The 25,688-nt window shown below is 49.5% G+C and overlaps 1 protein-coding gene across 2 annotated transcripts; it reads right to left on the bottom strand.

The window, feature by feature from the left end:
* Positions 1-646: 646 nt before the first annotated feature.
* On the bottom strand, positions 647-23,993 carry Mocs1 (molybdenum cofactor synthesis 1). Of its 2 annotated transcripts, none has more exons than XM_013029621.1 (11): positions 23,822-23,993; positions 19,166-19,292; positions 17,691-17,858; positions 8,203-8,367; positions 6,235-6,296; positions 5,843-5,954; positions 5,590-5,702; positions 5,065-5,175; positions 3,957-4,077; positions 3,454-3,501; positions 647-1,603 (listed from the first exon to the last, which is right to left on the bottom strand). In XM_013029621.1, the coding sequence occupies exons 1-11, from the start codon at positions 23,942-23,944 to the stop codon at positions 846-848; spliced, it is 1,908 nt and encodes a 635-aa protein (XP_012885075.1). In that variant the 5' UTR covers positions 23,945-23,993; the 3' UTR covers positions 647-845. The 2 variants fall into 2 exon arrangements, with proteins under 2 accessions (XP_012885075.1, XP_012885076.1); XM_013029622.1 differs by having other exon boundaries at positions 1,516-1,603; positions 3,439-3,501.
* Positions 23,994-25,688: the final 1,695 nt, after the last annotated feature.

Raw genomic sequence — 25,688 nt, 5'->3', positions numbered from 1 at the left:
GGACAGGCGTGGGATAAGGGGTCAGTAGGAGTTCCCAGGGCCCATGCATGCATCCTGTTTAGGGGAAGAGGATAGAGGCCAGGGTTCCTGGCAGGTCAGTGCTCTTGTTAAGACAAAAGCCTGCAAGTGGCAGGCACTAGCTACTCAGGAAGCTGAGATCTGAGGATCACGGTTCAAAGCCAGGCTGGGCAGGAAAGGCCATGAAAAACTCTTATCTCCAATAAACCACCAGAAAACCAGAAGTGGTGCTATGGCTTAAGTGGTAGAGGACTAGCCTTGGGCTGAAGAGCTGAGGGACCGTGTCCAGACCCAGAATTCAAGCCCGTGACTGACAATAATATTAATAATAAAAAGCCTGCAAGTGTGAGGTGCATGGACTCAGGCATAGGGGGCCAAGGGGCTCTTTGGGGAGAGGAGGGAGAGGGCAGGGCTGTGGTTTTACAAAGCTGCCAGAGAGAGAAAAGTTGTGATACATTCTTTATGCAAGCGTGTGCTTTCCCCTTCTCAAAGTGGGTACCTCTGCTTAATGAGCCCTTATTCCCTCCCCAGGGAAGGAGAAGAGGGAACCCAAAATGAGGAGTTGTGGGCTAGGCTATCTGGTTGTCTGTAATCTTGAGACAGGATTTTCTGGATATCTACTATTGCATTTTTTTTTTGGCAACTGCTCCATTGCTTTGGAGTCCTGGAAGGCTTCAAGACTTCCAACATCCTCAGTCAAAGGAAGCCTTGCAGGTTATTGTAAACCACTCAGCAACAAAGGGTGCTCTTGGAGGAACCCTGACATCCATCCCAAATGCATCATCTCTGGGATAGCTGCTTGGGTAAGGGGGAGGGGAGAAGGTGCTCTAGGCCCGATGGAAGTCTCCCCGCTGGCCACCGGTCTTGCTGATGAGCCTGATGTCCCCCACCGTGATGTCCCGGCTGACAGCCTTGCACATGTCATACAGGGTGAGGGCGGCCACGGCAGCGGAGGTCAGCGCCTCCATCTCCACCCCGGTGGGGCCGCGTGCCCGGCAGGATGCCTGGATCACCGCGGCGTGACGTGTGCTGTCCAGCTCCAGCTGGATGTGGACGTGGCTCAGGGCCACATGGTGGCACAGTGGAATCAGCTGGCTGGTCTGCTTGGCTGCCTGGATTCCGGCCAGCTGTGCTACCATGAGGGCGTCACCCTTCTTCAGCTGGTTTTGCTGGACAAGCTTGAAAGCCACCGGCCCCAGAAGGACCACCGCGGAGGCCACAGCCACGCGGTCTGTGTCTGGCTTCTGGCCCACATCTACCATAGCCGCCCGTCCTTCTGAGTCCACGTGAGTGAGCTTGTCTGAGGTTGACCTGGGTCCTGAAGGGGCAGCAGAAGCCCCGGACCCCGGGTTAAGGCACTTAGAGTTGGTGTCTGAATCTTTGTGGGAGCAGTAGCATCTCCATGGGGATCCGGACCCCACCCGTGGTGGAGCCACAAGGGTCTGTGGGGCTCTGTATCCTTTCCACCAAGTTGCCATCTGGTTAGGAAAACTCACTCTGGGTGTCAGACCCAGAACACGGAGGGGATCCCGGGAGGAGAGGCTCGAACTGACTGGGGCGGATTCTTGGAGCTTTGAGGACAACCCTGGAAGGCAAGGAGGAGAGGGGAGAGAGACTAAGCCCAAACAGCAATCCGCTCCCCACTTTTTCCCATCCATCTCATGTTTTCTCTTTCCCATGGTGGGGGGCGAGGAGGTGGAGGGGGAGAGAATGGAAAGCTTAGCATTTAGAAACAAAATAGAAAACAGACCAAAAATAAGTCAAGTTTGTAGCTCTCTGCCAGTTTCTGAGATGCAGGGTCACTCCTAGGCCCACCTTCACACATGAACTTTGGTCTCCAAAGTTCTATGAAGCACAGCCTGAAGGCTTGGATCAAAAGACCTCTCAATGTCTCTTCATTTTTTTTTTTGCAGGGGGGGGTCTGTTTTAGCTAGAGCTGGATCTCACCTTGAATGACCAACTATTCATTCTTTTTGTCTTTACATTCTTTAAAGAGTTGGCAATCATGTACTTTACAGACCAGACAGGAGATGAAATACTTCGTCTGCTTAATAATGTCTGCGAAGGTTCCTGCAGCTGCCCGCCCCCCGCCCACAGCGTACACACAAACTGACAGGCCCATTGTGATGGCCCAGGCTGGTGTTACTTAGAGGTTGGTCCAAGGACCAACCAGCATCCTCTGAATGCATCTCATCCTGGCCTTCATGAATCTCAAACCCCAAGTGGTTCAGACACCCAGAAAAGTCAGGGGACCCTGTCCTTAGCAACTCTTCTTTTATGGAAGGCAGATAGGTAGAGAGATTCTGAGGACATGAATGGTCTCCTAGCCTCTAGCTTCCAACATCCTGAGACCCCAGCTTGTCCATGTCAGAGGTCTATCTTCCCTTCTACAGGGGCCTTAAGGACCCCCCGACCCCCGCCTGGCCACAATGGTACTTCAGCTTGGGTGAAGACCCAGCCAGATGACCACAGTGCTGGAGGTGTGGGGAGAAGGAAGATGGCCAGATTTCTTCCCACAGTCTTGCTTCCCTTGTCCTGCTCCGGGTGGCTGGCGGGCTGAGTGGCCCCTGGCCTATCTCTGGCCCATCTCTGGCCCACCCCAGCCTACTTTCCTCCAGACCACCGGGCTCCCTCTGTACCCACCTCTGGAGAAGAGAGCCCTCTCCTCCAGCTTTGTTCCGTGTGTTCTCTTGTCTAGGACTCTAATCAGGGGGCCTAGATCTGGCCCAGGGGTTGAGGCCTCTCTTGCTTGGCTCTAGGCATTGTACAGAGGAGCGTGGTAAGGAGCCCCTCCAGCAGTTTACAAACAGGCATTTTCATTTAGTGCATCCTACACTCATCAGACGTGTCCTGTATGCGCATTTGTCCTGGAGTTAGGAAACTGGACACTGGGATTTGGGCCATCTCCTCGCTCAAACCATGAGTGCAATTATCAGCTATCTGTGTCAAGTTGTACCTGGTCCAGATGCTAACAACATACCAACCATCAGGATCCACACACAGCACGTGCTCAAGACCACTCCAGACCAGAGGGGAAGGGATACCTGTGACTGGCTGTCAGCGGGGAGACGCCGGCGCTGAAGTTAAAGCGCTGCTTTAACCAGGAGCTCAATTCTTAGGATGTGCAATCATTAAGTCTGGAGACCCCCCCCCACCCTTTCTGCACATACCCCCACTATCTGGAGAGGGAGGAAAATGGTCGATTCTGGGGGCATGAAGACCAGAGGAGTTGAGGACAGGAAAGAGAAGCAACAGTACAGGCTTAAAGGGACAAGAAAAGACGAAAGAGAAATAGAAGAAAAGTAAGGGTGAGAACACCAGGATGTGATGCAGGAGCTCAGTGCCTGAACCCCATCCCTCAGGAACTCCCCCCCCACAACCTGATACACACACGACAGACAAGGGCGGGTGGTTACGTACTGCTGGGTCACCCACCGATGAGGATCATGGGCCGGTTCTTCATCTGGGCAATATTGAACATGCCTGGGGAGAGGGAGAGATGAGGGAGACAGGGAGAGATGGGGGAGACAGGGAGAGATGGGGGAGCAGAGTTCACAGAAACGCTGAGCCACTGGCACCCTGACAAAAGCCCCCGCCCCACGCATCAGTGTAAGGTCACCCAGAAAGCAGCTGGGGGGGGGGGGAGAGCAGGGCTCTGTCTTTCTTACCAAAGGCAATGTGTGCGCAGTGACACCCCTCTCTCTGAATTCAATAAAATAGCCCAAGAGGATTTCAGGGAGGGAACTTGCTTCTCCCAGGTCAGTTACCCCCAAAGGGGGACTAGGATGGCACCCCAGGTCCAGAGCTCCAACAGGGGCGAGGCAACAGCAACACTCGGACCCACCTGGCCCACTTCCTCTCGTCTGTCTTCTCCCTCCCTCCCTCCAGACCCCAATCCTGCTGATGATGACACCCTCACCATCCTACCCCACCCTTACCTGCGTGCTGCCTCTTCTTCCTACCCACAGCAGCCCCTATGATGCTCAGAAGCTCCTCCTCCGAGGCCCCTGCCCGCAGGTGGTCCCGCAGGGATACCTCCGAGTTCCCAAAGAGGCAGACCTGTGTGTGGGGTGAGGACGGCATGCCTCACTATCTGAGCCTCCACCTCCCAGCCTCCGAGCAGTTACCCCAGAGCCCCCCCCCGCCTCCAAGCTTAGCATCAGTACCAGCCCCCTGAAATCCCCAGAAGGATCCTGAACCTGAAAGATGGAGACTCAGCAAAACAGAGCTTTCTCAAGGCCCGTGTCTGAGTCAGACTCCTCTCAGTGTTTGCTGTGTACTTTTAAAAAAGAAGAAATCGCATTCAAACTTGACTAGATGCTCCCCAGCTCCAGCAAGGGGCTGGGTGCCACACATGCTCAGAGGTGGGTGAGGTGGATCGGGAAAACCAGGCATCATGTGTGCTAGCCCTGTACCAGGCACTGTGGACAGAGACAGATCTGAGAAGCCCAGGAGGGCAGAAATGGCTGGAGAAGAGAAGATCCCGAGGACAGAAGGTTAAGTAACTACTTCCCTGAGCCAGCTGTCTCTGGTCTCCACCTACACAGCCCCCAAGTGACACTGCCCTTCTCTGGTACTGTGAGGACCTCCTCTATGGTGTCCATCTTGTGGGCTCCCCTTCAGCTAGCTTCTGCCTGAGAGCTCAGAAGAAGGGGGAAGCTCATGGGCTCTCCCCTGCAGGCCCTCTTTGGACTGAGGGGTTCCTAGCCATAAAGGCAATGGGTCCTTTCCTACCCATGGCGCTGAGCACACAGAGCATGCTTGTGAGATGTGTCACGGATGCCGGTTGCATGGTGGCGCCCACAGTCTGATGGAATGGGCTGACCAGGTGGGGTACCGCACACACAGATCCTTTATCCCACCCCTCGGATAGCACTGAGTGTCGGAAAGGGCTCTTGGTAAGCCGGAAGTGACTGGAGGGTCCCCAGGAAAGAAACCATAGAGACTAGGTGTTGACTCTCATACAATTGTTCCAATCTGACATCAGTGATTGGTCCAGCCAATCAGGGAGCTCAGGCGGGAGGAGAGACGGCCCGGCCCATTCACCTTGAGGTTGCCGTCAGCTGTGATTCGAAGTCGGTTGCAGGTCCCACAGAAATTCTCAGACATGGATGTGATAAAGCTGACCTGGCCTTGGAAGCCAGGGATTTTAAAGGCCTAGGGGGAGAAGGGCAGCAGAGTGGCCGGGGTGGCCAGGAGTCCAAGCTCTTTGTCCCCGAGGACTCCCACTACTCAGCCCTCTCTCAGCAGAGCCCACGGGACGTGGCAGCCAATACTTCAGTGGGACGGCTGACCCGTGAGTCCCTGATCCTACCTGGCTCGCCCTATAGGAGCCCTGCCACAGACAGACAGGCCAGCCAGAGAAGACCACGTGGAGAAGCGGGGTAGCACTGGCTGTTGGGGTGTCCTCTGAGATGTTACCTACTCCCGCCCCCCCCCCACTGCCTGCCCAAGCCTAGTCTGCTTCCACCATGACAGGGAGGTGGTCACAGGGCACGGGTTACGGCGACTCTGACCTCGCCATGCTGGCTGCCAGCGTGGTCCCTGGGCCCCGCCCGCTCTGTCTCTAACCTTGGCAGTGCTGGATTCCTCCTCTGGCAGCGTTTCCAGCTCAGGCCACCGCTGCTGGATGGTATCCAGCATCTCCTTGTAGCTCACCATCTTCTTGAAGTTCCACTTGTTACCTGGATTTCATTGGGGTTGCCGGGGGAGGAGGCAGGGGCTGAACCAGAGTTGAAGGGGCTCCGACCCGGGGGGGGGGGAGCACATCCTGCTCACACTCGGCTCTGAGAGTGCCCCACCCCCGCCCCGGGGCACCACTGACCGTCGAAGGGCATGTACTCTATGAAGCGCATGTCCAGGGGGAGGCCCTCGGCCAGCGCCACGAAGTCCAGGAGCTCGTCCTCGTTGACGCCTCGCATCACCACACAGTTCACCTGGACGGCATGGGGTGGGGGACACCATTGGGACTGTCCCTGTACGTTCTCCCATGGGAAAGAACTCGGGGGCTCTGGCACCTCCAGAGGGCCTCCCTGGGGGCCGCAGGCCTCACCCCTCCCCACCCAGGTGGGACAGGCCATGGGGTCTCCCTTGGCCTGAGGTGCTGCAGGAATAAAGGATGGGCTCCCTGGCCAGGTGAGCGGGGTGTCAGTGGAGCGCTAAGCTGGGGTGGGGTGGGGGAGGTCCGAAGTCAGCATGGCGGTGGCAGGTTCTCACCTTCACGGGGTTGTAGCCCAGCTCGATGGCCTTGTGGATGCCCTCCATGACCTTGTGGAAGCCTGCAGGAAGAGGGGACGTCACCCTCCAGGTCTTCATTCCCTCAGCCCCGCCCCAGTCCACAGGGAAGCTCAGGCCTTGTCCTGAACTGGCCAAATGTTTCCTGCAAGGGGCGGACAGTAGGTGCTTCCAGTGTTTCAAGCAAAGAGGCAACACTGAGGAGCTAATGGAGGTTATGAGCCATGAAGCACTTTTTGAGTAACTTCAATGTAGGACAGTAACAATATATATGTGTATGTGTATACACACACACACACACACACACACACACACACACATATACACTATCTATCTATGATTGACAGGATGGCAGCATGGAATCCTGTTTGTAGGATATTGTTCTGCTGAACTTGTAGTTTCCTTCCAGTGTTCCCGATCATCAACAGATTACAAATGCTCCACAGGCAGGCGTTGGATCCTGGACCCTAGCATCTGACCACTGATCTTGGCAAGCCCTCTCATAGTCTAGATGAGGAAACTGAGGCGAGAGAAGACCTTCCTGCTGGAGGCCTCATGCTCGAGTTTGTTGAATGCAGGTTTCCTCCATGGCTCCCCCAGTCACAATCCATCTTTCATTCACTTGAACGCTGCGAGCACTGCGGTGGTGTCCTCTCCTCACCTCTCCCTTCTCATGCTCTAGCCCCTGATCATTTGAGCACCAAGGGTCCCTCTCCCCTCCAGGCTGCGCAGCCTGTGGGAGGCCCGGAGGGAGGGGACCAGGGAGGGCCTTCCTAGCTTCCTTCCATTGTTCTCAGGTTGCCTGGAGAGCTGGAGAGCAGGCAGAAATAGGCAGTTTTCACCCCAACACAGCCAGTCAGCCTGTGTGATGGCGCGTGCTCTGCTCCAAAGGCAAGGCACACACAGGAACATGAATGGAGGGATCCCCTGTCAGGAGGCTCTGTCCCCAGCGAGCATGTGGTTGAAGGAGATGAGGGCCAGGCTCACAAAGACCCTTTCTCCTTCCCACTTCCGAGTCCTGTCCCTGCTCATGGTCTCCATCCAGGGGGATGGAGGATGGAAGGCCTCCTCCATGAGGTCCTCCTAGAATTCTGCTCCAAGTTGCCTCCCTCCAGTAGCACTTCAGTTGACATAAGACCAACAAAGGATATCCTCTGGGCTTTTACCTTTTGGTCCTCAGGAGCCAAGAGGGCCAGGAATACTGAGGCCTGTGTGCCTGCATGCTGCCTATCACACAAGGCCCGCCCTTGGTGGGGAAGGAGACATAGCTGGTGCTTAACATGGAAGGTTGTAAATGCCAGCTGAATACCAGGAAGAGGAGGATGGCAGGGCTGATCTCGACAGTGTTCCCAAAGAAAGGAGTGGGGAGTTGAGTTGGCTCTGCCCAGCATCCTTCTCACCTCCAGTGTCCTCAGTAATGGTCATCCCCCCCTCTCCAAAGGCCATCCAACCCCAAAGACTTTCCACATGAAGACCATGGCCAAGAGAAGCCAGGCACTGTCCCAAGGAGACCTGCGGCTTGAGGCTGGCTCTGGCTGTCCCCAGATCAGATCTAGGTGAGCACAGGGCCATCCACGGGGACAGGACTGGGCCTGGAGTCTCAGGGTGTCCCATGATGACAAGAAAAGCCCACCATGCTCAGAGCTCACTACAGGGTGATGAACTCAGTACCTCAGTACTCCATCAGTTGTCTAGGTGTTCAAACTAAAGAGTCTTTCATTCTGTTAACCCCCTTAGTCCGGAGCAAACTGGGGGTGCAATAGGGAACTGGTGGATCACTTCATTAGCATTTAATTCCCCAAATCCCCAGCCGATAATTGAAAAGAGCTAGAGAGTGAGCAACAGGTGCCCCGGTTCATCCATAATCCAGGTACCATGAGAAGGTAAGCTTTCTTAGCCCAGACGCGGAGGGTCCTGAGAGGGCCTTGTTCCCATGCTGCATCTGCTCACCTTTCCTGCGGACGATGAACTCAAACTTGGCGGGCACCAGAGTGTCCAGGCTGATATTGATGGCGCCGAGCCCTGCTTTCTGGAGCTGGGGCAGCAGCCGGGCAAGGTTGATGCCGTTGGTGGTGACACCAATGGTCCTGAGTCCCTCCAGCTGGTGGAGCCGGGCTAGAGAGACAACAGGGAGACATCAAACCGTCTGCTTGTGGTGAGGCTGGAAGAGGCGCTGGGAGGCAAAACTTGTAGTCCAAAAACAATGGAGGGAAAGGACTCTCAACAAGCTGTGTTAATAGGAGACTAAAACCATGCTAGGAATAACCAGAAGAGGAGTCCCTAGGTAATCCCTCTGTGCTAAGCACCTTGCTTAGCACAGGCCTGCTACAGGCTTGGCTTATGGCAACCTTAGAACAATGGCTATCCTCACATAGGAAGGAAGGAAAGAGACTCAGGAGGAAGACGTTCACTTCAAGTCATACAGCTAGTGAGAAGAGCAGAGTTGAGCGCACTTGATTCTGGAAGTATGCATTTAATTCCCAAGTACACCAGTGCTGTGGCTCTGTGCAACAGAAGCAGAAGGATTCCAACGAACTGTGACTGCCACGCCTAGAAGAACAAGATCTGAAAATCCCTAACTACACCGGGAGGAAAGACAAGAAAGCCACAGATAGCCCAGAAAGGTAAAGAAATACAGACACAGAAAAAGCAGAAAAATCGATGACTCTTGAAAACAGTAATAATAATAATGAAGAAGACAAGTGCCTGTTAGCACCTCTTCCCCATAGATGCCAAAATTTATAGGTTCTCAGGCCCCTGTATGAGATGGTGGAGTATTTTTTTGCACATAATACTATGTACCAGCTCAACCTGTTTTGCTCATGACTGGTGCCCTACCACTTGAGCCATGCCTCTCCGGGGAGCTTTACATGTGGAACTTGACAAAGCCTTTGACCTGAATCTCTACTTCTGAGAATCTAATCTAAGGAAATAATCATGAATGTGAATATTTACCTCCAGGAGGTTTTTATTAGATAACAATGCATAGGAGAGGAAAATGAGTTAAAGTGGGTTTTTCTCTAGATGGCAGGATATTATGCAATCAAAAGTGGCTGTGTAACTTAACATGTGAGGCACGGACAAATGCACAGGCTGTGAGGCGGGGAGAGCAGGTGAAACAGTGGGTACAGAGAGCCAGGGCGGCAGGCTGCCAAAACGGAGCAAGGACAGGACTCACAAAGCAGCAGCAGCCACGTTCTCTACGCTCATCTCAAGCACACACATATGACTTGTATGGACAGAAAAGTTAAAAAATGGAAGCTGAGGAAGAAAGAAAAGAACCTCACTCTTTTTCTGCCATCGCAGAAAATGAACAGTGACAAATCAACCCTGGAGACACATACAACCAACGGACTTTTTCTTTTTTGTGCCAGTCCTGGGGCTTGAACTCAGGGCTTGGGTGCTGTCCCTTAGCTTTTTTGCTCAAGGCTAGTACTCTCTCCCTTGAGCCACAGCTCCACTTCTGAATTCTTTATTGGAGAGAAGAGTCTTACCGACTTAGGATTCTGCCCAGGATGGCTTTAAACTGAGATTTTCCGATCTCAGCATCCTGAGCATCTAGGATTACAAGCATGAGCCACAAGTGCATGGCTAACATAAGGACTTTTAGAAAGGAAAAGAAAACCTTGAAAAACCTTATAGGAAGGCAGCCCACTGTTTCAGGGAAGGGGATATAGCCTGGGGAGCTGGTGACTGGCAGAGAATGTGAGCAGAAAGAGAAAGCAAGGCACTGTGAGTGGTAAAATATGGTAAAAATCTTCATATACTTGAAATTCAAAATGTTACTCGTACACATCTCATGAGTCAAAACAATGTACAAATGAAGACAAAATTTAAAATGGAACATAAAGTAATAGTCTTAGGCAGGAGAATAATGAAATAGAATATAATATGCAATAGAATACAGAATTTCAACAATTCCAAAAGTTGGTTGGTTGAAGGCTTAGTAATATAAACTCTGACAAAATGTATTAAGGAAAAAGAGAGGAAGGCTAGACAGTGTGTGTAGCTCAATGGTAGAGAAACTGCCCAGCACACATAAAGCTCTAGATTCCATCAGCCGAGGATGGAGGGAGGGAAGGGGAAAGAGAGAGTGAGACCCCCCCCACACACATATAGAAATGAAAAGACAGGGAGACAGAAGCAGACAAAGAGACAAAGGCATAAATCAAAAAGGTTTTTGTGTTTTTGTTTTTGGGTCCAGTTGTGGGGCCTGAACTCTGGGCCTGGGCACTGTCCCTCAGCTCTTCAGCTCAAGGCTAGCACTCTATCACTTTAGCCACAGCACCACTTCTGGCTTTTTTTCTTTTTTTTATTATTTTATTTATTTTTTGTGTGTGTGGCTTTTTTTTCTTTTTGCTTATGTGGTGCTGAGGAATCGAACCCAGGGCCTCATGCATGCAAGGCAAGCTCTCTACCACTGAGCCACCTTCCCAGCCCCTCAAAAATGGTTTTTTAAAAAGCAAAATTACTAGTAAATACATATTTAAAAAATATGATCACTACTTTGTACTACCAAATCTGAAGTCAGGAATACAGGACACACTTCTCATTAGAAAGATGTATCAAAACCGCCTCCAAAGGAAAAGTAGAACTTGAATAAAATGACACGTCCTAGAGAAACTGAAGCAGCAGTTCCAAGAAAACTGTTGTCAAGAAAATCCCAGGCACCTTGAGTTTCATAGATTGAGATCTGGAAAACTTTGAAAGATGTGATTAACACCAATTTCTAGAGTCTCACAGACAACAGAACTTTTTTTTAAAAAAAACAAAGTCTCCCAGATAAAATAAGAATGAACACTAGCTTATTCTTACCCAAAGCAGCTAAGCCAGGCATGAGGAAGGAAAACTACAGACCCATTTAATTATAAAATGCAGACCAAAACAAACAAACAAAAACTTATGCAAAATACTAGTCAGGGGAACCTAATAGTTGTGGATACACCATGATCTGCCAGGATTTATTCCAGGTGTTACTTCAGACAATCTATACATGTCCCTCAGAATGAGAAGAAACCTATAGGTCATCCTGTTATATGCAGAAAAAGCAAGTGATTAAAGATGTAAAACCTTAGTCAACTAGAAAAGTAACTCATTGGACAGATGTTATTTGTGAAAAGTATATAGGAAGCATCATTACAGATGGGGAAATACGAGAGCATATCCCCATTGTTACTGCTCTTCATTACTATTTGCTTGGCATCCTGGCCATGGTAACAGACAAGAAAATCAGGGGAAAAAATTAAAGAAAATTTTCCTACCAAGAAAACCAAATATTTAGTTACAGAAGATACAGTTACTAGTATAGAAAATTTAGAGGACTCTAAGACACACTGTAATACTGCTAGGAGAGTTGGTAGCCTGGTAGGATAAAAGAGGAACATATCAGAAACAAACTAACAAAATCAGAAAATGTGATTTCTTTAAAAACAAAATGACACTTGGGCTTGGCTTTGGCTTAGTAGTGTAGCACTTGCCTGACATGTGCAAGGGTGCTGGGTTAATTCAGCACAACCAGACAGAATAACAGAAAACAAAATTGAAAACACTTTATGTTTCAGGATTCTCACACCAGATGATTAAAGAGACCACAACAAAAGATTACAGTGAAAGAACCCAATGGTGTATGTATGTATGTGTATGTATACAACTGTAGTGTAGATATACAATATATATATGATATATCATATTACTATAGGAATATAATGTATAATGAATGACTATTATAATTACATGATATATAATATATATGTTATATACATATAATATAATAATATTTAACATATTATATATAATTAAATATATTATATCATCTATGACCAAAGACACACAGAAGAAATTAATTTAGGGGCCCATGACACCAGAGAGGAGGAACTACTTTGTGAACATTTTAGTTCTAGAGAGAATCAAAATCAGAGGCCAGCAACAGACCAGGAGGCCTGAGCAAACAGCAGGGCAAAGAGGAAAAGGACTCAGGAAGGTAGGCGCTGTGGGCAAAAAACGATGCTAATTTTCTAATTCCATGCTATTAAAATCCCAAGAGGATTGCCCAGGGCGGGTGAGAAGCTGCCACTCTTAAATTTACAGGGATAAGGCTTAATATAGCTAAACCACTGTTGAAAAAGAAAAAAACAAACAAACAAAAAGGATTTGCTCCAACAGGTAATGGTCTTATTATAAAGCTACAGTGATTAAGATAATGCGAAGTTGGCACAAAGACAGAAAAATTGACCAGCAGAGCAAAGCAGAGGCTGCAACGGATCAATAGCTTCAGGGCAGATTGATGAAGGAAGCAGCGGCTGTTCAATATGAGGAACTAGAAAACGAAATCAGCCATCTATATGGAGAAATATTAAATTGGACTCCAAAAAAATCCACAGATGAACTGAGGACTTAAATGTAAACTAAACTTAATGACACTTACATTTAACTGGGAAACATATGTAGTTGATTTGCCCTTGGGCTAGGTGTTTCCTTCACAATCTACAAAAAGCACCAACCATATAAGAAATTGCTGATCCATTTAAGAACGTCTGTTATTGAGAAGAAACATCCTATAAAATGTAGTGTTTTTATTTTTTCAGATTGGGACAAGATACTTACAAGATAGATAAATAACCTTTATCTATGGAGGTGAAAAGGCAAATAATCATATGAAAATATGCAATAGACATGACCAATTATTCTACAGAGACAAGGGATACACACGGCTAGCTCACATGTATGGAGATGCCCGGCTGCACTATTAGACATGGTGAAACAGTGCAAGGAAATCAAATTTTATACTTGTTTGGCCGGCAACAATCCTGAGCACTTGGGTGGGAGTGGAGGAGGCCCTCTTATGCAATGTTGGCAAGAGGCACAGGTGCGAACCACCCCAGATAAAATAATGTCATTCAATGCTTGATAAGCAATGTACTTGTTATCTTGCCCATGTAATTGCAACCCCTCTGTACGGTATTTTCACAATAAAAAATAAAAATTTAAAAAAATGTCATTGTCCAGTCATTTTCCAAAGGTCCCCATTCACATAGCAATTCTATCCCTATGGAAACTGCACACTGGGAAGTGCAAACGAATATATGAACTCAAAGCAACACTAGTTACCCCAGCAAACTGAAACTGACTGGAGTACCCAGCTGAAGGGATGATGCATTAGAACAGTAGCTCCCAGCAAAATGGAGAGGTCTACTCTTTGGATGTGAGGTTTGAGTTTCACTGCAGTCAAAAAAGCCAGCCCTGAGAGACTACACACAGCACGGATCCTTAAAAGTCACCTAGTTTTTTTAAAAAGCAAAAGGATGATAAACATTGAAGAGTGCTCAGATCTCAGGGGGGTGGTGGGGAGGGAAGAGGGAGACATAGCCAAAGGCCACAGACATGGGAAAAAGTTGTTCCTGTGTTCTTAAGTCTTCTGGAAACATTGGTGGGGCAGTGGATTTCCATGAACCAAGGTGAGCAGTTTCGTAGTATTTTGTGGATCCTATTTGTAAAAGCAGAAGAAAATACATGCCAATGGCTTCCCCAACACCCAGTTGGGTGTTATACTGTGAAGTCTGAAGAAAGGAGAAAGGGAGAGAAGAGAGGAAAAGGAAGAAGGCAGGTGGAAAAGACAAGGGAGGGATAAAGTAAGGGAGAGAAGGAGAGAGGAGAGGAAGGAAGAGAAGGGAGAAGGGAGGGATGGAAGTAAGAGTTGTAACGCTAAATGACTGAGGCGCAGTCTAGCTCATCTGACAGCCAAGTCCTTTCTGAAGTCAGTATTGAAACAGTGCTGCTGACTTCCCTGATATGCAGTTCTTTCTTTACCTCTTTTGTAAAATCCCTAATGCACTGTCCAACGGGTAGATGGCTAGCCACAGGTTATTCCAATTTAAAAGGTAATAACACGACAAGTTTAGGTTCTAGGGGTTAAAGACTTCTCATTGCTGGGGCAAAAATACCTGAAGCCTGTATTTAGGCTCACACCCTCAGAAGCTGCAGGCCACCATGGAGGGGGAACTCATACTGGAGCAGACCAGTTTGCATCATGGTGGCCAGCAAGTACAGAGAAAGAATGCATGTGCTCCCTGGCTTCCTCTTCCTCCCCAGGCTACATGTGCAGGACAAGTCCTCCCCCTCGGGGAATCTTCTCTGGAAATCTCAGGAGGAGGATCGCTCTACTAATCTCCTAGTCACTCCCCAAGCAAATCAACCTGACAATGAAGACTGACCAGCACACTTGTCACTTTAGCTATGGGTTAAGGTCTGGAGCATCTGCTGTGGCCACTGGCTATCATGACTTACAATTTGTAAGGTTCTAGTGGACAGTGCTACCTTAAACCCAACTGTGGGCTGGGGATGTAGCTAAGAGACACAGAGTTTTCCTAAGATGCATGAGTCTCCTGGACTCGATCCTTAGCACATAGTAAGGCTAAAATGAATACAAAATCCTTACCTTAGCTGTAAGGAAGGGGCAGAGGAATACCCAAATAATACCAGGCAGGCTGGAGAAGCACCACAGAGGCTGGGGGTCGGCTGAGGGCGTTACAAGTGACTGCAAACAGGGGGAGCCAGTGAGCCACTAGGTGCAGACCTTTCCCCTGATTAGGTCCCCAGTATGAGTTTGGGCAGGGCTGAGGCTCAGGGAAACCTGGCTCCTGCAATCCTTTCCCTCTGCTTTGGGTGAGAGACCTAGAGCAGGAGACAGAGTGTGTGTGTACACCCAACTTGACCTTCTACCCCTCCCTCCAACCCATCGCTCCTTCCTAACCAGCGTGTGCCTGGCATTCATCCCGTTGTGAGAGACGTGTCTTTGCTATCAAAGTATTTCTGCTTCCTTTCTGTTAATCTTGAGAGAATTATTTTTCTGAAGGGTTCTTGCTTTGGCCAGGTAGCTCAGTCCTTATTCATTAGATTTTAATTGCAAACCTCCTTTTCCTAAGCACTTTAAGACATCCAGTTAGAAGATCCTTTGTATTTTAATTACAGCCTGTTCATTAAGCCACATCCTTTTATAGATTGTGGATCTGAGCTCAGCCAATGTGAGCAGAGGACCGGGGCCAGCTGGGTTAGGGATAAAAGGAGAGCAGCCTGCCTGCTTTGTGTGTTTGCTTGCCAGATTTTTGGTTGATGGCGCACCCTTCTGCAGAAGTAAACTTTGCCTTGCCGAGTTGGTGTCTTTTATTCCTATGTGACACCCCAATATCTCAAGCTATTACTAATAACATGCCCATCCCAAGTCATCAGCCTGGTGCAGTGATCCCACAATATCACAGCAGCAGCTAATCCTCGGGGGAGAAAAACAAGTCCCAGGTTGGGTAAAGAACCTGAAGGGGTCCTGGGGACAGGGACTGTCCCTGGGCTGCCAATGGCTCTGTTGGTTCTTCCCACTGTGCAAGTCAGTCAGTGGCTTCCAGAGACAGCTAGGGGTACCTGAGACTGTTCAGTTATTTGCTGCCGCTTGGCCAGCCAGAGATCCATCCATCCTCCCTTCCTCCCTCCCTCCCCCCCTTCCTCTCTGGGCTCTCCCACAAGGCCCTGGCAAGCAGCATAGAGGTCAGGGTGGAGCCCACACCCTGGAGAGGGAAGAGCAAGTGGCCTGGATGATGGGGGCTGGGCCTGGCAACAGCTGGCCCTTTCCCGGAATCCAGCCTACCTTTCACCTCTTGGGAGCTGTAGAAACCCAGGGTTGGCTTGCTCAGGGCGGCTCGTCCAGCATCGAGCTGCTCCCAGGACCCCAGGTTGAGTGGCCAGTGAGGGTGAGGGGAAGTTGGCAATGGCTCATGGAGGAGGAGGGACTTTGAGGAGGCCCTGGGCTCCCACATATGTGGCTTCTCACTCAGCCTCAGGCTGTCCAACGCACTGGGTGGGAATCTTTAACAGCTGGGCTTCCCCCTCTGCCTGGTCTCTTGCGTCCCTGGCACAGTACTAGACATGTCAGTAGATACCCCAGACACTGTTCACCAAAGCAGCAAACAAGGCAGTGAACTGAGGTTGGGAAATCTCTGCCAGAGCAGCTGGGAGAGGGCCAGCAATAAAAAACGTAAGAAGCTTATTGTCCCTTGATTTCATCATCTACAAGCCGGGAGCAAAGGTCTCTCTGCCTGACCCTGGGCTTAGAAGAGGAAGGTTACAGAGCTACCCCTGGGCAGCCGCATGCTGGGTGGTCATGCTCATTTCCTCCTTTGGTTAGGGTGCTTACTACAGGTACACTGCTGCTCACTATCTAGCTGTAGGACACACACATTGCTATTCAAGCAAATGTGTCCCACTCCATACGCTGTACTTATATCCCTTCATTCACTCAACAGGTATCATTACCATCCAGCATGGATGCTGCAAACAGCAACACAGAGAGCTTTCATGCTAGCAAATGGAAGAGACAGACAAAAACTAAACATGCTGCTGGGTGCTGGAGGAGTGCACTATAATCCTAGCTACTCAGGAGGCTGAGATCTGAGGACCAAGGATCCAATCTAGTCTAGGCAGGAGAGTCCATGGGACTCGTCTCCAATTGACCAAAAAATACCAAAGGTAGAGACGTGGCTCAAGTGGTAGCGTGCTAAGCCATGAGTGGAAAAGCTAAGCAAGAACAAGAGGCCTCGAGTTCAAGCCCCAGTACCAGCAAAAATAAATAAATAATATAAACACACAACAAAGTAGCAATCCCAGAAAGAGGTAAGAGTCAGGAAGAAAACTAATCTGGGTTAAGAGCAGAGCTTGCCACACTTTGGAACATGGTCTTTGTTATAACTACACAATTCTGCAAGAGTGACCTTTGACTTATGCAAACGAATGTGCTTGGCTATGTTCCAATAAAACTTTATTGATGGACACTGAACTTAAGATTTCAAATGAGTATTGTGTGGAGGAAAAAAATTTTGTTCCCAACTATAAAATTTAGAAACATTTAAATCCTTCTTAGCTTGCCAGATTTGTTTCATAAGCTGTAGCTTGCCAACCCCTGGGGGAGAGAGCGGCTGGGTGTTAAACGGGATGCACTGTACACGGAAGGGTCAAGGGAGGTCTGGCAAAGAAGACAAAATTTGAACAGAGACCTGAATGAAGCCAAGCAGCGAGACTTGAGCTCCTCTCAAAGGAAGAGCAAGTACAAAAGTTCCCCAGGGAAACTGGAACGGGAGGACATGGGGCCAAATGGCCGAGGTGTCAGAGGGCAGCGGGATGCCAGTCATATGGGTTCTCCAATCAGGTTGTCAGTGTGACAGGGAGTCCTGGGGATAGGGCACTGAGTAGCTTTGTGAACTTGGGCAAACTAAATTCATTTTATCTCATCATCTCTTATCAGAATGAAAATACTACTTCGTCCCATTGGTCTCAGAGGGCAGAATTTGTTGAATATCGTGTCCAAGTGAGTGGTAACGGCCACTCTTAGCATTAAATTGGGGTCTGGCTGGATGAGGCAGGAGCCAGGAGAAGGGAGAGACGTGTGTCTAACTCACCCACAATGTCCACCACGTCCGGCCGAATGAGCGGCTCTCCGCCCGTGAGCCGGATCTTGTCCACCCCTTCTTTGACAAAGAGCCGGGCGAGGATCAGGATCTCTTCCGTGGTCAGTAGGTCAGCCCTCGGGGTCAAGGGGACACCCTCCTCAGGCATGCAGTACCGGCCTGAGGTAAAGAGTGACAAAGAGGTAGAATATAGATATGGCAAGCAGGCTCAAGAGCCCCCCTATTTCCCAGCTCCCTATTAGGCCAAATGTCATGCCCTCCCCCGCCACTGCCCCAAAATTCAGCTGGAAGATGACAGGACTTTCCACACCTGAGTGGTGCAGACACCCAGCTCAACTTTCTCATCTCTGAGGGATTAGCACCCCTCCCTTCCCTATCTGGCCTTGGCATCCTTCCTTGGTGGAGTTGAGGGTGTGGTGAAGGGCTGAGATCAGAGCCTGGCACAGGACAGGGAGATGCCCATGACGCTGGAGCCTTCAGCTCATGGGCAGCCCTGGAAAGGCCAGGATCCTGGGACCACTTCTGCAGCAATGTTCATCCTCCGAGTTCAATCTTATCTGTGGATACACCACAGGCGAAAGCAGTATTTTCTGTTCTCTTGAACCAAAAGGTCCTCAATTCCACCTTCTGCAGGCCAGGTTAGAGGAATCCCACTCTACAGATTGGAAAACTGAGGTGCTGCTTGATCAGGGTAGGGGAGCAGAAGGGAACAAATAGATGAGCTGTGGAGCTGAGGAGGGGGGAGGGCCCCATTCCCTGCCACCACTTTCTGTAGCACAGCTTTACCAAGGGTCCAGTCAAGTCACAAGATCATGTTCAATAGGAAAGGGAATCAGAATGCACGACTCCACGGGGTGTGGTTCTGCAAGGTGTGTATTTTTTCACCTACCAGGTATATAGATTCCTTATTGTGAAGTAGAATAGGAAAGGGGGAAAGGAAAGAAAGAAAGAAGGTAAGAAAGAAAGAAGCGGAAGTCCCTCTAGCGGTGGATCTACTCCCCAAGACAACCCTGCATGGCTTTAAGCAAAGAATGCTCTGTGTATTGGCCTGGCTCAGCCCAATTTACCACAGGACCGGGGGATCCATGGCTGGCATCGCATAGCACTGCCGTATATATCACATTTGTAATCCCATCCCACTGCCTATGGCCAGAATTCTGGACTTGGGGACCAGAAGAGAGTGGGAAGAAGGCGCCCTGAAAAGTGGGAGGCCCAGGACTCCAACTGAATTACCAATCCAATCACCATCCTGTTCTCAAATCGAATGCCCTGTAGGACCTAGCTCCCATAATCCTACCTGGAGCCCCACCCCCAAACCCTCTTGGTCTGGAAAGCAGGAGGTGGTGGTTGGAGACATTGGAAGTCAGAAGAGAGTGATGGAGGAGGATTTCTGGGTATGGGAAAATTCCAGAAGCCACTGGAGCAGAGGAACCACAGCCCTGAGAGGGCCCAGGAAGGTGACTCACATCGGAGGTTGCATTTCTCGGTGAGTGAGATCCTCAGGTAGCTGTGCTGCCGGCCAAAGCTGTCCGTGAGGAAGGCTGAGAAGGGGGCTGCGTGCTCCCTCAGGTACTGCAGCCTGGTGGGCAGTTCCTGCAAGGACAGAGCAAGGAAGAGGGATGGGTACCTGCTCTCCAGGGGCACGTGCACAAGCAGACCCACAAGGCACTGCTTTCTAGCAGTCTTGACCCACCATGCACTGCTTAGTGTGTACAGCTCCTCTAACTTTTCCTCTGGACTGACAGATTGGGAGACTGGCTGGAGAAAGGCTGACCAGCTGGGCACTCAGCTAAGGGAAGGATCAAAGGACAGAGGGCAGGGCCTTGAGAAATCAGTCCTTAATCTTCTCTGCCTTCTCCAGGGCCAGAAGGAAGGATTAGGCAGCCATTGTGTGGGACTTTAGAGAATAGGATCTCTGTTGCAAGCTCCAGCGGAGACAGGTTTACAGGAAGAGCTGTGCCCTCTTCCCTCCCAACAGCTACTTGGAATTTAGTGACTCGTTCATGGTGCCAGGCTATGACTCCTCACCCTACTACCCACCTGGGGTGGGGCGGCTGGATGAAGGAGGAGCCCAGACCAATCCAGGAACTGGGGGAAGGTCGGAGGGCTGTGGAGCGTGACACAGCACTATCTTAAAAGCAACACAGGGGTGTTGCAATCATCAAACTTGCTCTATTCTCTCTCTCTCTCTCTCACACACACACACCTGGACATTAGGAAACGTCATTCCCTTGTCTCTTTTCTCTTCCATCATTGCATGTCTTACTTTCCTCCTCCTCCTCCTGCTTTCTAACACTTTCTTTCAATCTCCTGAAGGAAAACCAATCCCTACTCAGGAAAGGCACATAGACAGGACTTAGAGGGAATTATGGGAGTACACAGCTGTCTGAGGCAATAATATTAAGTCCCAAACCATTCCTCATCCAAGGGTTCTAGCCTGGACCGGAAGTTTCCTTGTGTCCAGCACAGCATGTAGGAACCAAGTACTCAATGAATGAATAGGCCAACCTCCAATCTGATACATAGGCCCACTTCCAATTGAATCAGAAAGCTGGTGTTAAGTGAATGCAGTCACACTGAATTGCTCTGTTTCCAGGCTGGTCTCCGTGGCCAAAATGGTTTAGACTGGTACAAGATTCTCAATGTTGACAGTGTATCAATGTCATGGAAGAGCTTCTAGAAGGGCGGGATAGCAGAGTGCGGCCCAGAAGGTTCCGATGGAGTCATGCCTTGCCTTCTTCCTGTGAAGCTGGGGTTGGGAGTACCAGGACAATGCCAATATTGGGTGCCATTTTAACCGGGCGTTGGCAACGCTGGTGCTGAGCATCACATTTGGTGTAGATGCACCTGAATTACAAACTTGGTGCTGTTGAGCAAACAGCCTGGATTCTCTAAACTTTCATTCCTTCCTCTGTAAAAATGGAGACTTATATTATACCACCTAACTTAATGAAGATGCTCCTGCCATACCGCCACAATCTATGACCCTTTCTTACTGTAACTCCTACTTGGACGTATTCATTCATTAACGAAATACCCACAGGGGCAGTGTAATAGATGCTGTCATGGATTTCCCGGCTTTGTGATCAATTTCCCTGCCATGTCTTCCAGCCCTATTGATGGCAGAGGGTCCGAGGCTGGGAGTCTCAGAGAGGCCCTCACATCATTCACCCACAGCAGGCAATTCCCCAAGACCACTGACACTCCTATTCCTGACCAGGCATTGCTCTGCTATGGGTTATCTCACATCTACCCAATGACAATAGGATTTGGGAGGGAGGTAAAAAGGAAGTTTGCTCTGGGAAAAGACTCAGTCCCCAGGCTACCTGATTGGAATAAGGGCAGCTTCCAAATAGTTCTACAGTCCATACAGAGAAGCAGGTTATTAGGGCGGAAAAGAGCATATTCCAAACCCCAGTACCCATAAGCCCCAGTGTTCCAGCTACTGGGATAAGATAAACTAGGGTTTCCTCAAAATCAGTCTATTAAATAAGATGATGCAGGAAGGCCTGGTTCTTCTCGCTGGTATTCAATCCCTTCTGGCACACTGAGCTCAGTGCCTATGTCTTGCCCTGAGTCACCTTCTTGCTCTTGCCACAGGCAGTGTGACCCATGGCTTCAGGAGGGCCCCCAGTCTACACAGAGCTCTAGATAAAGGGATGTGCGGAGGCTGGGTTTACCCCCCCCCCCATAGGGAACATTCCCTGGGACCGCTCAATCAAGATCACCCACTGGCCTACACACCTCCGCATCTCCTTTGTACCTATGGAAGTAGCTCAACCTGTCCTTGGACTGAGTCAAGGTCCAGGTCCCTTGGTCACTGTCCACACATCCAGCCAGCTCCCCTGCAGGCCTTTCTTCTTTCTCATGCTCACATCCTGACACAACACAATGACAATGGCCTTCTGCCCTGACTATCCCCAAATAGGCCACCAGTGCCCTGTAAAGGGTCTGGAGAGGGACCCCATAGGAAGGGAAGAGAAGATGATGGGTCCCAGAGGCTCCCATCTCTGCTGCTGCCAACTGACAAGCTCTCTGGGTGGGCTGAGTATAGCTCATCACTGCTGAAATTCCCTTCAAGATGGATGGATTCCAGTGCCCTCTCCTTCTGCCTAAGATGCACAAGATGTAAGGATCCAACCCTCTGGATTTACAAACAGGAAGGGGGAGTAGCAGCCCGATAAAACTGGAAGGCCAAACCTTAGGTCTCTGTTCCATGTGACTCCTCACAGATGCATTTCAAGCAGCCAAAACTATCTGCTGACTCCAATGCCTTCCTAGCTCTATGTGAGACACTGACAAGAGATACCTAGAAAGGCAAAGGAGGGGCCCTTGGGAACTCCCCATCCAGAAACAGCCCCAAAGGAGATGGCTCTATCCTGAGTGTCATATCCCAAGTGGTCCAGGTGGATGGTGACAGGTGGATGGTGACTAATAGGAAACAGCAGGTGCCAAGGGCCACACAGATAGCAGCAATAATTGCAAACGTTTTCTAGGACACAGCACTTCCCTGAGCCAGGCTGAGTACCTATATTAATGCATAATCTCTACAACACCCTGTGAAATTGGTGCTATCACTCTCACCCTAGAGAAAACAGACTCTGAAAGGTGAAAGGACTCACTCGCTGAAACTCGTACATTCAATTAGGTGCCAGACAGGATTCTAACCCTCCTGCTCTGCTTCGAATTCCATGTTCTCCCTACTATATCACATGTGCCCTTGCCATGTATAGTGGGAGGGGGTAGATGCAGCCTCTCTCCCCAGGGTGTCCATAAGAAGATGCCCTGTTAAGACTTTCCATTCCTCACTGAGTGCTGGAGGCCTATAATCTTAGCTACTCAAGAAGGCTAATAGCTGAGGATTGGAAGTTAGCTTACTACTTATGCAACCCCAAGAGACTCTTATGTTCACTGAACCAGAAAAAAAGCCAGAAGTGGAGGTGTGGCTCAAGTGGTAGAGCACCAGGCCTGAGCTAAAAGGCTAAGCAAGAACATAAGGTTATGAGTTCAAGCCCCAGTACTGGCACTGAGAACAATTTGAGTTTCTGCTTCACTGTTTTACAATAACTTTGATGAGCTCACCTGGAAATGCACTCACCTTCCTGGAGACGGAATCAAGGAGACCACAAAGTAAATAATCTAGGCCAGGCCCTCTCAGGAGAGGCACAGATTAAGGAAGAAAGGGGATTATGAAACTTCCCTTTCCTTGCATTCTTTAAAGGTCTCTCAGGCCTGGCTGTTGTGTTTCCCCATTATTTACTCTAGGGAGTCTAGCTTTTCAAAGATACTGAAAAATTCTCCACTTTCCAGCAACTGTGGTTGCTTATCTGTGGATCCCAGAGGGGCTGAGGTCAAGGGAAAGCAAGCAGTCTGAGCAGAAGCCTGGCCCTCAGGGAGCACAAGATGGAGGAGTAAAATGAATCATGCAGAGAATCCCAGAACTTGTAGTTCTTTTCCTAGTGTCCAGGACTAGATTTCATGACTCTGGCAAAGAGATTTCACCAAATGAAAACAGATGCGTGTCCACAGAAATGTTCTCTTAATCACAACAGCAAAACAACGAACTGAAGACTTGGTAACAAGGCATTCTGCAGGGTGCTGTCAAGAATCCAAGGCGATCCCACCCCAAACTTTTTGAGAGAAGCAAAGACCTCTCAGCCTAAAGGCCAGACACGGCTCCGTGCAGGTCCAGAATGAGGCTGACCCCTTCCCCAAGGGGTCACGGGCAGAAAGAAGTTAGGACAGACAGCTACTGGTGGCACAGAGCTGACACCATTTTAGTCAGTGTCACACTGGGGAGCAGATGGGACCGGGGTGCAACACCTAATCACACACAGACACCCCAACTCTGGGGATGAGGAAGAAGAAAACGTGTCAGGGAGTGTGTCCAAGTCCCCCTTCCCTGGGGGCACCCCATGTCCTGCAAGGCTGAGACCTAGAAAGGGGGGGTCGAGGAGAGACTGAGAAGCCCCCCATCCACCCTCCTCCCCACCGCTCCCGCATGCCCAGGGTGCCCCCCCCACGGGCGTGGGGTGACGGGCCCGGTGACTTTCGGGGTGAGGAGTAGCTAGCAAGCCCCTCCCCCTTCCCCAAAGAGCAAGAGGCGGGCGAGGTGGGCTCACCTCCCTGGTGGGTGGAGGGGCCACCCCGGGGCGGGGCTGCGTCACCGGAGCCCCCGAGCTGCAGCCCCGGGTGCCGGACCTCACGAGCCACCGCAGCATCCGGAACGCCGGCTGCGCCGCCATGAAGCCAGCCTTCGGACAGCGCCGGCCCCGGACAGCACCGGAGCCCCGCACTCAGCTGCCGGGTCATCCGGGTAGGGCGGGGCGGGGGCGGGTCCCGCACAGCCAATCAGCGAGGGGCCGCGCCGCCTGGCTCTCTGGGATTTGTAGTCCATCCCCTGCGCACGCCCTGTTTTTTTGTTTTTTTTTTTCAAATGGACAAGCTTCAACTCCAGAGAACCAGAGACTTCAGCCAGGACTTGTTGGTACAAAGATTAAGGACAAGGGAATGAGTGTCTGATTTAAGGGAATGCCAAGAAAACAGTGATCCAGTTATTTTAATGTAGTATTCTTTAAAAAAAACATCCAAGTCAATTTAGAAACTAAGGTTTTGCTCTTGGATCAAGTTTATGGTGTCAGCTGGCTGCTTCACGGAGGTTGAAATCTCTTCTGAAGCATCTTCGTTTGCATTTACATGACTCACTTTATCCCAGTTCAGACTCTGGTTGTGGGAGTGTGAGGGCTCTGTCTTTCAAGACCCGCACTTCTCTGACTGCTCCAAAAGTACATTAAGCCTTGGCCTCTGCCTTCAAAACAAAAGGAAAAAGAGTGCATATAACTTTTGGAATGCTTCCTGCTCAGCAAGCATCACTTAATACAACAGTCCTGGCATGAAGACAATATTCATTGTACAGCTTAGGAAATATGCTTAGAAAACCTAAGTAATTTTTCCAGTTCTGCTGATAGATGTCAAAACTGGGTTTTAAATTCAGAATAATCTGGTTCCTACAACAGTACAGTTGACTCAGTATATGTTGTGGAGAGTGCTCAAGCTGTGCCTCTTTTAATACAGGTTTAAGTCTTCTAAGATTTTAAATGTTAATAAATGCATAACAATGGCTTAGAGAGTAAGAATCACTATTCAAGATTTCCTGTCCATTGTATCAAAAAATGCCACTGGTATTAGAAGAATCAAACGATCACCAGAACAGACTGATGCTTTCTGGAAATGAGACTATGGCTCTTGGCCTTGAAGAATTGACAAAACAGGGAAGCAAAAAAAACAACTGAATAGAAATTTTATAAATGTGGTGAGACTCTCAGAAAAGCTTTGATGATTTTAGCCTTTGAGTCAGACTGACTGTCTTATGGGTTTGCTTAAAGTTCAGAGAAGAGATTTCAACCTCCGTGAAGCAGCCACCTGACACAATAAACTTGATCCAAGAGCAAAACCTTAGTTTCTAAATGTTTAGTCAGCTCTGTATTAGTTTCTGATAGCTACAGTAACAAGTTATCCCAAATATTTAAAACAAAATTTAATTCTCTTACAGTTCTGTAGGACAGGTCTCGGAAATGAGTCTTGCAGGACCGAGGGGAAAAAAAATCAGCTTTTGTTGCCCATTTCTGTATCAGCCTTCCTTGGCTCATGCAGCCCTTTCCTCCATCTTCAAAACCAGTGGTGTAGCATTGTTTGTCTGACTGCCTGAAATCTGCCTTTAAAAAAATATGCCAGTACTGGGGCTTGAACTCAGAGCCTCAGGCTTTCATGTGGCTCTTTCAGTGAAGGTTGGTGCTCTGAACATTTTGACCTATACCTCCACTTTCAGCTTTATGCTGGCCAATTGAAGAGAAGAATCTCAGTGTTTCTTGCCCAAACTGGCTTTGAATCACAAACCTCAAATCTCAGCTGCCTGAATAGCTAGGATTACAGACCCCATACACCAGCTCTGCCTGGCTCTCCCTCTCTCTTCTACCTACCATGGTAGTT

This window comes from Dipodomys ordii, unplaced genomic scaffold (genome assembly GCF_000151885.1).
Source record: "Dipodomys ordii isolate 6190 unplaced genomic scaffold, Dord_2.0 Scaffold120, whole genome shotgun sequence".
Classification (NCBI taxonomy): Eukaryota; Metazoa; Chordata; class Mammalia; order Rodentia; family Heteromyidae; genus Dipodomys; species Dipodomys ordii.
The sequence above is the reverse complement of the archived record's forward strand: the minus strand, read 5'-3'. Positions and strand labels throughout refer to the sequence as shown.